Source organism: Cyprinodon tularosa, unplaced genomic scaffold (assembly GCF_016077235.1).
Source record: "Cyprinodon tularosa strain WSP-4 unplaced genomic scaffold, ASM1607723v1 ctg135, whole genome shotgun sequence".
Classification (NCBI taxonomy): domain Eukaryota; kingdom Metazoa; phylum Chordata; class Actinopteri; order Cyprinodontiformes; family Cyprinodontidae; genus Cyprinodon; species Cyprinodon tularosa.
In genome coordinates this window covers 395,624-412,077 of record NW_024038168.1, presented here as the reverse complement: position 1 = coordinate 412,077, position 16,454 = coordinate 395,624, and the positions used below count along the sequence as shown (strand labels likewise).

General features: G+C 36.7%; 1 protein-coding gene across 1 annotated transcript; it reads left to right on the top strand.

The window, feature by feature from the left end:
- Positions 1-882: 882 nt before the first annotated feature.
- Positions 883-11,282, top strand: ubap1 (ubiquitin associated protein 1). Its single transcript, XM_038277840.1, has 7 exons — positions 883-1,039; positions 3,070-3,116; positions 5,380-5,504; positions 5,837-6,634; positions 6,732-6,890; positions 9,381-9,482; positions 9,997-11,282. Exons 2-7 carry the CDS (start codon positions 3,077-3,079, stop codon positions 10,135-10,137), a joined length of 1,365 nt encoding a protein of 454 aa, XP_038133768.1. The 5' UTR covers positions 883-1,039; positions 3,070-3,076; the 3' UTR covers positions 10,138-11,282.
- Positions 11,283-16,454: the final 5,172 nt, after the last annotated feature.

Genomic DNA, 16,454 nt, shown 5'->3' with positions numbered 1-16,454 from the left:
AACTAAGAAAATTGGTAAAAAAATAAAAAAAGAGTTAAAATGAAAAACAAATGAGTGTGCCCCATTTACAGAGACTAGTAGAACAATTTCACACTGATTTGGGGTCAATAGGTCACATGACCTGGGAGCTATTGACCAAAAATACTCAATTTTAACTTAAAAAATTGGTAAAAAAAACAAAAAAAAACTATATCAATATAATGAGATACTATCTCATTATATTGAGTTACTATCTCAATATAATGAGATACTATCTCATTATAATGAGATACTATCTCATTATAATGAGATACTATCTCATTATATTGAGTTACTATCTCATTATAATGAGATACTATCTCATTATATTGAGTTACTATCTCATTATAATGAGATACTATCTCATTATATTGAGATACTATCTCATTATAATGAGATACTATCTCATTATATTGAGTTACTATCTCATTATAATGAGATACTATCTCATTATATTGAGTTACTATCTCATTATAATGAGATACTATCTCATTATATTGAGTTACTATCTCATTATAATGAGATACTATCTCATTATATTGAGTTACTATCTCATTATATTGAGATACTATCTCATTATATTGAGATACTATCTCATTATAATGAGATACTATCTCATTATATTGAGATACTATCTCATTATAATGAGATACTATCTCATTATATTGAGTTACTATCTCATTATATTGAGATAGTTTTTTTTTTTTTTTTTTACAGAGTGGCGGAAACGGGCTTCCATAGTTAGGCACACTCTAATCTAAAAAAAATGTTAAACATTTATGTTTTTGTTGTCCAGTTTTTGCCTAATGTTTTCTAAAATCCGTCCAGTCTGACGTCATGGGGTGAGTGACATCACACAGGAACCACTGGAGGGAGCCCGACAAACCAAGATGGCGACCTACGGCAAAGCAGGAAAGAGGTTTTACTTGGACTAAAACTCATTCCGAGAGCAGTTTTTGTCGAACTTTCATCGTGGATAGGCTTCGTTTGGATTTCACAAGAGGGGACTGAGTTGATACTGGTGAGAAAAGCAATATTTTCAATTTGCGGGCCAGTTGTTTAGCTGTGTGAGGGGCGGTGGCAGCACGTAACGTTAGTCAGGCCACAGCCGATGCTAAGCGTATTAGCATGAACGGTGGCGTACGCCGAGGACCAATACACCGTGTTTTGCTGTGTTCGTCAGTGTATACTTTAAGTCCCCCTATCTTTCCATATTGGCTGGTAAAATAAGCCACGTTGAGTTTTTTAAACCGCGCGTTTGGATAACGCTTAGAGATTTATGCTGTGCTGTAAACTAGCTAAAGCTGTCCAAATGTGTTGTAATGTGTGAAACTTGACAGTCTGACAGCGCGTATTATAAGACATATTTGTCAGTTGATGAACTACTACGAGCTAGTTTGAGATTAAGTTAGCTTATAATGAATTTGATTTCCTGTCATCCTGTTGTGTAAGTTAGCTAGCCTACATTTACTGTTTTTTATCATTCATATCAGAACTATATCAACATAGCATCAGTGTTTCCGCGAGTTCATGCAAAGCTGTTGCAATGCGGAACAGCAACTTGTGATGGTGTGGTGTTATATAACTTTATCCCCAGGTCCTGTTAGTTACTAACTATAGGTTGACGACTAAGTTGAGTTTACACATCGTTAACCAGCGTTAGAGATCAACCACGATAAGAGAACTGGTCATGTGCGGTTCGTGGCGCATTTATCAACATCAAACACAACCAAGTAAATGCTAAAAGATAATTTTGAGCTTAATTTAAAGTTCGGGATTTTGCTTGTAAATATACTCTTTATTAATGTGATAAGTGGTATTATAAAAAAGGAAACGGTCTCGTTTTTTTTTTTTTTCATTGTATCTGAACAGTTTCCTCTGTTTTGATCACAACCAGGCTCTGTTTCTGTTTGACCAAATAGCGGAATTGATTTCAGATGTAAATGACTGTCAAGTATTTGCTTAGGAGGAAAACACAAGAAGGTTGCTGTTGTCTTTAACATACTCCACTGTGTACTGTGTTATCATTAGTGGACGGGTGGGGGTACATCCCTTTAACATCCTTTTTTTTTTTTTGCATCTCAATTTTGGTACCTACCTAAGGTTGTGGATGGAGCTGTACAGTCATTCACTTTTGCGATATATTGTCACAATTATTAAAAATGCAAACACAAAATAAAGTACACTATTTTAATTGTTGTTGCTTTAAAAAAGATACACTAATTTTCCTCATCCCGGCCCTTTAGATGGTTGTAGTTGGCTTCAAATGTGTTTGCTGACACAGAGAAGGAAATATAGAGTTGTATCTTGCGTGTAAATCCATGCATGCATGCAAGCTAGCAGAAAGGACTTTTCTTTGCAACAGTAAAATCCCATGACAATGGACTTTGGACAAGAATGGATTTAAGGCAATGGAAACAATATACCCTTGACCCAAACATATGATGCAGTTGGTGCAAAGAAAAATTGCACCTCCAGTTTTAGATAAACTAAACAATAAGCTAATTATCTGAATTTCAAATCAAAAATGCCTTTCAGTTTAAACGGAAAGTTGCTATCACTCGTATGGTATTATAGAGGTTTCCTAAAAGAGCTGTTATAGATGTTGAAGGCTACCACAAGGGTCTCCTGTAGCAAATTATCTAACAGCTAAAGCCTCTGACTAAAAAAGAAAACACGCGTTCTGCAATCTTCTGACGTGGTTGCTCATGCCTCTATGATTTGCCAGATTTGTTTTCATGATCTACATTGTTGAATAAGCAAAGCTGTTATCAGAATAAGGTCTTTCAAGTTGTCTTTTGATTTTGACTGAGTTTGTATTATTTGGTCAGGACATTATTTTTTTTTTTTCAGGGATATATGTCTTTTAGTACCTGATACTTCTTCATTTTCATTTTGTTTCTATTTTATATCATGCTACTTTGGAACATGTGATTTTAGATGCCTTAGGATAGTTATTGAACCATATGAACCTCTGAAATAAGCCATTGCTTGTCATTTTTCTTGCTACAAACTTCCCTGAAACACTAAACTAATGCACTCTTTCTGTAGGGTCTAAATGGCTGCGAGGAGGTCTGGATCAGATGCGCATAACAATGGTAAGGGCTTATGTCTCATACATTCGTTTTAGATTCGTAATTTAGATTTAAAGCTGTCTTTGCAGTTTTATGTTAATATTTACAATTGGATCTGGTAGCATTTCTAGCTGTTAACAACTTTATTCCCTCTTGAATGCAGAGCCTTAACCCTGGGGCTGAAAAAAAATACTGAGATTGGATGATTATTAGTGAATTATTTAGTAATGAAATTATTGTTAACTGAAGTATACAGACTCTGAAATTGAATTGAATTCAAAATACTCTTAGTAATCCCAAAGGGGTATTCAGTTCAAAGAGGAAATTCAAAAACCCCATTTTCTAAAAGAACAGCCCACTTAAAACCATTATTAAGCCAATACTTTACAGAAATACATATAGGGCTGCAACTAAGGATTATTTTAAAAATCGATGAATCGGACGATTATTTTTTCGATGAATCGGACAAAAAATATTTTTTATATTAACCTCTTTATTCCAAAATAAACATTTTAGACAGAACAAACAAGCACACAAGTACAGGTTGCTCATTAACTGTACTGGTGCAATATGAAAAATAAATGTGTTAAAACTACACAAACTTACATGAGAGTAAAAAAATGTAGCTGTACATCCACAAAATATAGGGTACTTTGTTTCATAAAGCGCAAAAAAGACAGGTATTTTTGTTTGTAGAAGCCCCTAAGGGGTTCAAACAATAGTTCCCCCCATTTCAACAAATTATTTTTTTTTAGACTAGAAGAGTTCTGCCTTTTAAGACAGGAAAGTATAGCAGTTAAAGTTGCTACTTGAGAAAATACTTAACCATAGAGATAAAAATAGCCCTGTGATTCAAATTATAAATTGTATTTGGAATAAAAATGAGAGGACTAGGGGTGCTAAAAAACACATCCTCCAAAGACAGATATTTACATGGGAATGTGGCATATAACTAATTGACATATTACTGATCTTGCTGGATTTTATTCTGCTTTACTTCCATAAATTACAGGATATTCTTTACTTTATCTTTGCCAGAAGATTTAAACTTTAAAAGCCTTGCCCTCATAATTTGCAAGTTCATTTATTCATAAAGAAAATATAAACGCTGCTTAAGCTAATTCAAATGAAATTAAAAGTAAAATAAGTAGCCAACCTTATCAATGTCTGTAACCTACTAACAAGGTAAGGAAAGCATCAGATGAGCTACCTGAGAAACTAACGTTACGTTTCCCCACTTTAAAACGAAACAAACATGGTTGCTCACCCTGCTGATCAGCTCTCTTCACTTCTATCGACGGATCCAACGTGTTTCCTTTTCAGGTGCTTCCGTGCCATGTTAATTTGTTTTTACAATAGTTGCATGTTACGACTTTTTTCGCTTTACAAAGCGCAGGCTATTTTAATTATTGTGATCAGTTTGCGCCGTCAATCCCGGCACATGCACGCTTCATTTGCAGTCTGGACGCTGAGGGTAACATCCTGCGGCTCTGACTGCAGCGCTGAGAGGGACTCCTGTGGGAGCAGGAGAACGGGGTTAGGATGGGGGAAGCGCCCCACGGCGGCTGATGACGCATTAATCGCGCGACACAACTAATCGTTGATGAAATTCGTTGCCAACGCTTTTAAAAGTCGATTTTTATCGATTTTATCGATTCGTTGTTGCAGCCCTAAATACATATGTTTGGCATTAAGGATGAAAAACCTTGTAAGTGAATATGTTCTATGCTGAAGATATTAAGAGGTGTTTTTAAACATTAAATTAATTTTTTACATATTTCTTTTAACTTTTACACAGCAACAATTTAAATCAAAGTAATATAGGTGTATTATAGATGTAATTAGATCGATGACCAATGGCATAAGATGATTTAAGTATAAAATAAGAAAACAAGGTATTATCTTATTTCAAGTGCGTAATATCTATTGATCTTATATTAAGGGCAAAACTACTAATTCCATTGACAGATTATTTTGTTAACCTGCTCAAATTAAAGGTCAACCACACTGATTGCAAGACATTTTTATTTTATGTTTGATCAGTTTTTGCAGTGTGCCATGTTTGTGAAATGTGGACAGATGTGCATTATTTTTATATTAGCCAGCTAATAAAGAAAATCATCACAAAATGAATGATTTGCTAAAATAATCGATAGCTGAAGATCCCCTGAGGTGGATTATTTCCTCAGAAACTGCTGCAGTTCCCAGTCTGTTGGTCTGTTAACTTGCTGTTTCTGGTCATCAACCTCTGCCTATGCTTCCAGTAATCATCATTTTCTGTACACAGGACCCACCTGCTACCTTGATGATGTTCCTTTCAAGTTAAACGACAAATTCCGATGTCCAGCTAAAGTGGGGTTACCCGTTGGTTTCTGTATGCCAGATTATAAAGCTGTACTTGCAGACACAAAGGTTCGGAGAACATCTGGATTGTCTTGCTTTTTTGCTGTTGTTTTTGTTACAAATTTTACAAATATGCATCATGATAGAATATAAATGATAAACATAATTTTAATACACTCTATTAATAAATACATTTGCATCTCTCTTAATAGTTTTTTGTTAAAAATAAACGATCATAGAAATGCATATCTGAAAAGAATTAATTTCGTTTTTTGTTTTTCTGTCCAGGCTTTCTGGTATTAAGAACCTTTAGAATTTTAACATTATTATCAATGACTAACACTGTTATTATTTTCTCCGGACCCTTTTCCCTCCTTATCTTTATTTTATCCTCTGAACAGTATGACTTTACACTGGAGAGGCGTAGCATTCGCTGGGGGATGGATCTTGCTGATGCCAGAGCAGCAGCTGTCAGAGCAGAGGAAGCAGCAGCCAAGCAGGAGGCTGAGAGCAGGGAGTCGGTGTCTGGGGACATTGATGGAGGTGGAGGGAACAACCTTCGCTCTGCGGCAGAGGACCAGGACCTTCCACCACCAGCGCTGAACCCTGTCCTGGCAGGGCTGAGTCACAACGCCATCCTCACTCCACTGCCTGCCCCCAGACTTGGCCCCAGGATATCCCAGGACAACACTCCACAGCCACAAAACCTCAATCTAGCCGACTTTGAGCGGGAGGAAGACCCCTTTGACAAGCTAGAACTGAAAACCCTGGATGATAAGGAAGAGTTGAGAAACATTCTACAGAGCCAACCTCCACCTTCTGTATCTCCACCTCAGCAGGGTTCAGTATCTCGTGGAAACAGCCCGTCTCCACCCGGCACCAACACCAGCATCTCATCCAAACCAGGCTTTGCTCACAAACCAAACGGTTTGGTTGCACTGCTTGATATAGACAAAGTCGGACATCCCGGAAGAGCGGGCTTAGAAACAGACGATCGGCCTTGTAACATCCGCTCTCTGACTTTCCCCAAACTCTCTGATTCTGGCGAACCAGAGTCAATAAAAAGAAGCCCTGCATCTGAACCTATTCCTTCTCCCCGACGGAACCTACCTAGGTTCCATCCGCCATCGTTACCAAAAACACAAGTTATTATTGCCCCTGAGCCTCCCAGCCACATCAAGGGTGGAACACCGAAACCGGTTGAGTTTTCACTAACATACTGCTTATTTCCTTGAGGTGTGTGGGGAGCTCTTCGATACTCATTGTGTTTGTTGTGTGTTGTTTTCCTTTGACTAGACCAACCCTGGAACAGGATCTACTGGTCTGCCATGTGGTGGAGCTCTTCTCAGCATGACGCCCAGTGAACGTCAGTGTGTGGAGACTCTGGTGGGAATGGGTTACTCTTATGAGGAAATTCTACGGGCCATGCAGAGACAAGGCCAGAATGTGGAGCAGGTTGGGCTTCTTTAGCCTTTTAATTCACATGAATGTGCCTTGCTATCACATTTACTGTTTAAATGACCAGTATCTATAAGTGAAGCCTTTAGCCATAAGTTTTTTATGATGTACCACAAAGGAATAGATCAGATTTGATGCACTAAGTATATAAAATCTCAACTGACCAACTTTAACTTCAGCCTTATGAATCCCTCTGTTCCAAGGATTTTTCAAATTACGTATTTGGGATTCATCAGTCTATCATTAAATGAGGAAAATTCACTGTATTGTTTTTCTTTCTTCATTTTCTTCTTTAATTTTCCTCCTTAATTTCTGATCATACACTCCTGCTGTTGACCTCTTTCATTTACGTTCACGTCCTCTGATTCTTTCACTACTGTGCTGTATGACTGAATTGACACACAGCCACAAGATTTAATGCAGTTCAACGAGAGCAAAAGAAATACAATTCCTTTAGGTATAAATAAATAATAACATTCCTTTGTGGTGAAGGATGCGTATAGAAAAAAAAATCAATAAAACAATGTGACCAAATCAACTGAGACCCCGAGGAAACGATGATAGACTTAATTTGAAATACCAGGGAAATGAATGCAAAGCAATAATTTAAAACAGACTAATAACAAAGTGAAAAGTAGGACATTGGTCTTAAGATCACAGTGTGCAGAAAGAGTGCATTGCATAAAGAATCTAGTGTAGAGCTACAGGCCTCTCTTCTAAAATATGTGGACAGGCAGTAGATACACTTACTGATGGCGCAGAAATATCAGCTTTTCTTGGAAGGTTGTCTACCAGGTTTGGGAGTGTGTTTAATGGGGAATATCTGAACATTATTCGAGAAGCACTTTTAAGGTCATAAACTGATGTTGGAGGAGAAGGCCTGGCTCTCATTATTTGCTGTAATTCATGTCAAAGGTGTTCTATCAGGTTGAGGTCAGGAATCAGTGCTGCTCAGTCAAGCTCATCCACACCAAACTCTCTCCTTTATGTCTTGCTTTGTACTCTGGTGTAGAAGAAAAAAATAGCTATCTCTCTCCTTCTCCAACTGTTCCTACAAAGGAACAAAGTCCAGAATCTCTTGGTATTAAGAATTCATTGTACCAATCTTTCACTGAAACTACTGGAGGCAATGCTAGCCCCTGAATAACGGCTACAGCTAACAAGAAAAGCACTCGGAGATAACAGATTCCACCAAGTAGCTAATATCCCCTCTGACATATTAAAGTTTAAGTTAATACCTGTTTTGGCAGAATCATTAATAAATTACTTGAAAAAGATGATCTGGATCATCATTATTTGTTGCCAGTCAGAAAACACATCTTCTCTGAAAAAGTAAGTAAAATCTTTTCATAACTCTTTTTCAGTTGTTTTGAAAAGTGGTAAGTCACCCGTCCTGCAAACAGGAAACCTGGGTTCGTATACCGGCTGGGGGAATGAGCTGCCAGTGTTCGTCATTAGGCAAGACCTTCATGTTACTTGATGTAGCCCACTGCTCCCAAGGGGATGGGTTAAATGCAGAGAGTTAATATTGTTGCTCTGTATTTGTGACAGTGTAATGACAATAAAACACTGGGGGGGGGGGAAAGAAATTATCCCCTCTAACATTTCTTTTTCACTGGGAGCTACACGGTCAGTCAATCGAAAATTGTTATAAAAAGCAGATTTTTTAGCTGTTACTTGAGTTACATGACTGTTTAGTTATAAAACTTATTGGTTGTATCACAGTGAAGGGATCCACAACTAGTTGAAAATGGTGGCCTAAATATCTAATTTTCCTATTTACTGAAAAATTGTTTTATGTGATATGTTAAAACGTATACATACTATAAAAATTGTATATTCTTTTACTCGTGTTCGCCATTTTTTTCACCTGGGTTGATGATGGGGAAGTACTTAATGAACTGAAACAAATGTATAAAATGTCAGATTGTGTCGCTGCCTGTAAGTTTCCCTTACAGTTATAAATGAGATATTCGTTTGGAGTAAATGTAATTAGCTTTGGATCTACTGTTTACTATATTAGTTAGAGCTAACACCATCAGCAGAAAATTAATGTAAAGTAGGAATCAAATCGGACAATAATGAATGACTGTTTAATTTGGCAGTGAAGCACATTTCAGTTGTAACCAATCATGCTAATATATCTGGGATGTTTTATCTCAATGCTAACCATACGCAGCTTCAGGTAGAAACTAGCTTTTTGTGCCATAACTAGCTCTCTGTCTGGATTGCATATATAAGAATCAGTCACACAAACACCATCTACATTGGCCAACCCGTCCCTCTTGCTCTATTTAGTCATCTTTATCTTCATCGCCTGTTGGCCATTGGTGTCATTTTTTATACACCTGTTTCATTTCCATAACTCCCTAATGTCTTATAAGACATTTTACTTTATTTCTTCCACAAAGAGAAACAAACAGAAGCTACCGATGAAGGTAATTTATTGGAGACAATTGCTGACATTTACCTCTCCTCTTTCCCAAGGTATTGGACTATCTGGATGTTCATGGCCGTCTCTGTGAGAGGGGCTTTGATGCCAGTGCTGTGGAAGAGTGTTTAGAGATGTACCACTGCTCAGAGGAAAAGGTTTGTCTTTTCTTGAGTTCTTTCTTTATTAGTTTATTTGTAAGGGAATGTACACATCAATGAACATTTCTGTCATTGTGTCAGTATGTATATGTATATATATATATATATATATATATATATATATATATATATATATATATATATATATATATATATATATATATATATATATATAATATGAAGCCAGTTTTCAGCTCTTGCTCATGGCCAATGCCAACAACATTTATTAAAAAAAAATATATAAATCAAACATAGAAACTAAAAAATGAGGCTACATACTTATAAGGGGAGGTCATACATTTCAGAGAAATTAGCATAAATATGCACAAATATTTTGAAAGTAACACCCGATCCTAACATTTAACGGAGTCAGGCATCAGGAGGTTGGTAAGATCTGATGAACACATTGTTGATTTGATATTTAACTAGTTTTTTAAATGAATCCTGAATCAATTTTTTCACTGCTAATAGAACACACTGTGATGCATTAACATTTCATCTTTGTTTTCAGGCCTTGCAGTATCTTGAGCTCATGTCCAGATTTGGTGAAATGGGGTTTGAGAGAGACGCCATCAAAGAGGTTCTGTTGGTACACAACAACGATCAGGACAAGGCTCTGGAGGATCTGATGGCGCGCGCCGCCGCAAGCTGAGCCAAGGCAGAGGGCAAGCAAGCGCTTTACCCTGGTCATTTGTCACCGCTCCCATCCTCGAGTCCTTTTCCCTCTGCCTACTTTATCTCACTACTCCCTACCCTTTTGCCTTGGATGTGGGAAGGACACCTGGGAGGCGATTCCTGTCTGTGCTAAAACATACCATGCTGCAGCACTTCTGAAAACTGTGTGCCTAGATTGGATTGAGTTTACCTGTACCAATACTAAATGCTGATTTCAGGTACCGCTGTGTTATTGGAGTTTTTGATGACTGAGCTGTCATTTCGATGCTACTCTTTGCTTCCTCCTGCTGCAAAAGCAAATGGGGAGGAGTTAGTGGCAGGCTCTGTGCACATCATGGGGAGACTTGAGGGAACTTCAAGAAAACTCTTAAATAACAAAGCTGCCATCTTCCACTGCTTGTTGCAGGCGTCGCACATGGTGATGGGTGTGAAAAGGTCGAGAGAAGGCCCAGTTTGGAATTAAACCAGCTCAACGGAAAAAAAAAAAGGCACAATTATCGTACAGAGCTGACTCTCAAGAAGTGCCCTCTGAGCTGTTGTGCCCTGGACCTATATCTGTTCTTTATGCTTTCTTACATTCATGTCTTACTTGTTTCTGTTCAGTTTGGCCATCAATTCTTGTCAGTTTAAAGGTTGCATTTATATAATTTCTGTTATAGGAATTTGATTATAGACCATTAGTCATAAAAACTCTGTTTGTGAAAGAGTGCCCTGCTGCGCTCCTCAGCCTTCACTGGGAAAAAAAACCTTGATACAGTGGGAAATGTGGAATCTTTTGCTCTAAAACAAGTACAGTATATCCATTGCCCCAGTGTCACTCATACAACAGGTTTCACCATTCTAATATTTAAAATGCTACACTGACACTTTGAGTTAAGATTTATGAAGAGTTTGGTGTGATTATGTAAGATATGTCAACGTACAAATGTGACGTTTACAGACTGGAAAACATGGAGGCAAAAAGATGTGAGGGTCCTTTTTTTTTTGCAGCCAAATCATAGTGCAATAGAGACATTTCATTTGTTATGACTGTTGACTTGCACTTTGAGCCTCCAAAAATGTTGAAAGAATGGTCTGTAAAGCCTTACTGGATATGCGGTTGAAAGAAAAGTTTCTATTTTATTGATTTCTGTCGTTTTCTTCCTTACTATCAAACCAGAGGGATGGAAAGTTGATTTTCCTCTAATGTATTTGAACATTTATGAGGCGTCTATTTTTTTTTGCTTTTAGTTACATTTTTTTTTATTTTTCTGATTGGATGATCATCAAACAGGAGAAAATAATTTTTATTGCTAAGTGACAATGGGCTTTTGAAACAATATTTTCTCAACTTGAGTAGCAGCAGGAATGACTGAGATTTACATTTACATGGTATAGTTTATTGATATGTGAGATGTATCAAGTCCATCATAAGCGATTAAAACCTTAAAATGAAGAAAAATAGGTTCCCAAAACTGGCTCTGTGCCTCAGTGGGGCCCAGTATATCATCCATTGTTCAAAGGCAAGCACTCTAATCTATATAAGGCAGCAGATTCCCTCAATATGAGTCTATTAAAAACTAAAAAGGCTGTCGTATCGCACAACAAAGGGTAGCACATGTGTATAACATAATCGAATTGTTTTTATTTAAAAAAGATGAGCAACAGTTTTCTCATATTGTTGCTTAATTTGTCTAACATTAATTTGTATGATAAACTTAACATTAATACTAAAATATGCACATCAGTAAAAGAGGTGTTTAAAAAAATATAGATTTTAATATATTGACTTATTTAGGTGAAAAAGGCTTTCCGAACCAACCTGTCACTGTTATAAAAGGATTCAGCTGTAAATATCTAGAGTGGCTGGGTTTATGTTCATTAGCAATACCCAGACCTTACTATGGACATATCTGTAGAATCAGAGTCGTATTAATAGAATACATCAAATGGAGGTAGGACCAAAGAGAACAAAATTAGAACAAATGTGAAATGTCGGCCTACAGTGAGAGTCCATCTTTCAAAAATGGCCGACACTGGAAAGACTAGCCTACCAAAACTTTTGTAAGAGGACATCGATGACTCATTCAGGAAGTTTCCACCCAGCCCTCAAGATCGGATCTGATGTACTTCAAGCCTCACCTGATCACAGTTCCTAATTCAGTAGTTTGAGAGACACTGTGACTCAGTGGCAGACATCCAAGGCCAGAACCACTGCTGACAAAAAGATCCTAAAGAATTGTCTTACGTTCTCCTCTGCAAACACTAAAACCTGCATAGTGGTGATAGTTTCATGATACGTAGGACAGTTTAAGGAGGAATTTATTTTAACCTCTACCTGAAAATCCGCCCAGAGATTGCCTGACCCATCAGTTTGTGACCAGAAGCCAAAGGGACACTTAGGTCATGCAAGATGAAAGAACAGCAAATAGTGCGGGGCCCTTGTGGCCTAGTTAAAGCTCCAATTTAAACATGCTGTTGTGGCATCAAGAATCACCAGAGGTGACTGAACATGAACATTGGATCAAACTTCCCCCACAGCAGTGTAAGAGACTCACTTTCAGTCATTGCAAACACTAAATTGAGTTGTTACTGCTTAAGGTGGTAAAAAAAAAATGTATCAAATAAAGGGCAGTTTGTTTTTTTACATGGATGTATTGGTTTGAATAGCTCTTATTCATCTAATAAATTAAAACAGCTTTTTGGATTTATTAAGCTGATGCTTGTCTTTTGGGGGGGGGGAGTATGTTTGACGAGCATTGTAAGCTTGTAAAAATGTCGAATAAATAACTAAATGTAATTTTCCAGTGCTTATCGGAGCACTGATTTACTTTACCTTATCTGGATATCCGGGGGCAACCCCAGTCACCAAACTACTGATGTTGACTTTATGAAGCCTGAGCTATTCAGACACTCTGGTAAATCTCAATAAGGGAAACCATCCCATGCCTTATTCAAACACCTGTCTTCTTGAGGACACACCAGTGAAATTACATTTTATAATGGTACTTTTGGGATATAAAAAGTATTGGAGTATAAAATACCTTTCAGACTCATAATTAGTTGGAATCCCCCGCTGCGAAATCATGAAACTTCATTTGAGTTCCTCTAGAAAGCACTTTAAGTTCTGTAGGTTTGACATGACTGACAGCTGCTCCTTCCTTTTCTATTTAATTTGAATTAAGAAACACAGAAGTGATATTATCTTCACACTTAAGTTGTTTTGACCACAGACACAAAACAAGACCGTACACTTGCCAGATTGTGCTCTGATCTTATGAGTTCTGTTTTGGTAAATACATTTTAGGTGTTAATTTTTTATTTTTTTTTTATATTTCCATGTCATCACAAAGCAAATCTAAATAGGATCTGAGATATGTTAATGATAAAGCCAGAGCTTTTTGAGCTCAGTGTTTCTTTCTATACTCACTTATGTGTTTCCGAAAACAAAATGTTCAGTTTTCTGTTAAATTATTTGAAAAATCCAACTGATTAAATGTGCTCATCTTTTCAACAGAGTGAGGCTCTTTATTTTTTATATTTTTTTCTCAAGCTTCATGTTTTGTTTTAAGAATGTTTAAGATGTAAAAATAAACCTTGCAGATAATAACAAATCTCTTTGTTTTGCATTAATGCAGATTAAAAGTTTTCCTTTCAATTTAGCTGACAAGACAGCAACAATACAGTTGATTGTGTGTCTAGTTATTGTCCTCAATAGCTGAAAAAATCCAACTGTAAAGAGCTGACCAGCAGAAACAATCTAAAGAGCAGATGCAAACTGTCTGCAAATAAGAATCTGGGAAAAGCAGTATCTGCTAACAAGAAGGTTTCAGTAGCCATTAGTTCAGTCCAACTAATTTTTTATTTATTTTTTATTACTGATGATATATATTTTTAAGACATCATTAGAAGACTACAGAAGGCCACTTTTGTTTTCATAAAGCAGGACTTTGACACTAGAATCATAAAAAAAAGGCCTGTTGTCCAACTTTGAGAAATATGTTTTAGACTTTAAATGACTAAAGTTAATATACAGACAATGGCTGCCTTTTCATTTGTTATCTATTCAGTTCGAAATTTGCTCATTTAATACATTTTTGCTTGAGAAACCACATTGTTTTATGCATTAATTCAGGCATTAAAAAGACACTGTTAAATTTGTTGTCCACATAAAATATGGCCATATTAACTGATAATATTATCTGATCCTGAATGTCAAAAAGTATATTTTAAAAGTAGTGGAGGAGGCGAAGGAGTATAAATACCTTGGTGTTCACCTGGCTGAAAAAAAAAAACTTGACTGGAGACACAAATGTGAAACAATCTGCAAGAAGGGATGCAGACTGTACTTTCTAAGGAAGCTTAGGTCCTTTGGTGTTTTTATATCTTCTCTAAGTCTGCTGTGGAGAGTGTGATCACTTCTGCCGTCATCTGCTAGAGTCACAGCATCAAAGCAAATGATTCAAAAAAGCTCAACAAAGATAAGAAAGAAGAGTAGCTTTGTTCTAGGAACTCCTCCAGAACATTTGGAGATTATTTCCCAAAGAAAAATTATTTATAAAGTGAAGAATATTATGGACAACAGTGAGCTTCCTCTTTAGGCGATTCTTAAACAACAATAGATTGTCTTGATCCATCCATTTTCTGTCACGCTTAATCGCAGTTGGGGTCGCGAGGGGTCCATCTCCAGCTGTCTATAGGCGAGAGGCGGGGTACATCATGGACAGGTCGCCAGTCTATTGCATCATAGTGTCTTCACTCAGAGGCTTTTCCAGTTCCGGTGCAAGACAGACCGGTACAGGAGATCCTCTGGTCTACAGCTATCAACACCTACAACAACTGCTTAAAAAAAACAACAACAAAAAAAAAAAAACATATGAGTTACTGTAACATTTAATTTCTGTTCAGGATTAGTAAAGTATTTCTGAATTGAAGTGTATGCCACCTGAGTGGTAATTTCTTGGGGAAGCATTAGTGCTTTATTGAAACAGCGATTTGACACCAGCATCACATGGAATAGATGACGTTTAATTGATGAGTATAGCCTGCAGAGACAATATTTGCTCTGGTGGTAAACATGTGGTGGTTATGCAGTAGCACAACCCAACATTGGATTTTTGTTTGTCAAAAAAAGTGGCCTACAGTGGGGGAAATGCATATGTCCCAGAGAATAAAACACAAGGCTGAAAAAAAAAATACTCAAGAGGAAATACTTTTGAGCTTACAATTGTGGATATATAATAAAAGTGAAAAAAAATGTGTGCTACTTAGCAGGGTGACATAAAAAATTTAAATCTTGTATCTCTAAGCATAAAAGACTTAGACAGATTTATTTTGTCATTTTGTGTACACAAATGTAAGCAAATAGAAATTTATTTAAGAACAGCTTTCCAGACAAATTCAATTTTTTAAAGTGCAGCCTTGAAAACAGTAAAACATAAAAACAGTAATATAGATATATGACTGGATATTTAGAGTTCTAACATTTTAGTTATTTAAAAAAAAATAAATGATAAAATATTATAAAATACAAAAAAAAAACCATTTCAGCAAATTAAATTAAGTTAAATTAAAATAAATTAGTTTAAACTAATAAAAAACAACATAAACATCTTTAAAATGAATAAAGGGTGTACCCATCATTAAGAAAGCCGGAATTGATATAGCCTAGTGTATGTCTCCAACTAATCCGGAATAAGAATTCAAATAAACAATTGGACAATACATATATAATTTAACAGTAATGATTTAATTTACTATATAATAACAGTAACAGTGATGATTTGGGTCACTGTGACGGGGTTCTTTGGCCTCCAAGAATCCAGTCTCAGTCGGGTTACCGGTGTTGGTGATTTATTGAGCTCAAAAACTCAAAACAGGGTGCAAAAGAAACTAAACATACAAGATACTCTGGGCCTCAGCCTCCCTCCGGTTACCAGCAATGTAACAAAGAAACAGAAAACAAAAATTGCCGCTTTTCTTCCCACAGCCCTCACTAAATAGTTTAAGCCCCTCACATCAGGCTCTCTTATTTCTGATTTCTTCTCATTAATCAGTTTTGTCCATATATTACCTCCACAAACAATTGATGTACAAAAACAAATAATTTTTACAACTTAATTCTTTTACACAGATTCATTGACTTATTCAATTACACCAAACTGGGTTTGAACCCAGCAAAGACGCAGCCAGACTGAAGATGACAAGTCCCCGTAGCATAAACACGTACACCCCCCCCCCCCCCCCCCCCCCCCCCACACACACACACACACGGCTAACCCCACTGAAATATTAAGTGTGCACCCTCAATATGCC

Excerpts from the sequence above, each read along its gene's own strand:
- ubap1 (XM_038277840.1), top strand. The coding sequence starts at position 3,077 with ATGGCTGCGAGGAGGTCTGGATCAGATGCGCATAACAATG. Across the intron at positions 5,505-5,836 it reads CTGTACTTGCAGACACAAAG|TATGACTTTACACTGGAGAG; the intron begins GTTCGGAGAACA and ends TCCTCTGAACAG. Across the intron at positions 6,891-9,380 it reads AAGGCCAGAATGTGGAGCAG|GTATTGGACTATCTGGATGT; the intron begins GTTGGGCTTCTT and ends CTCTTTCCCAAG.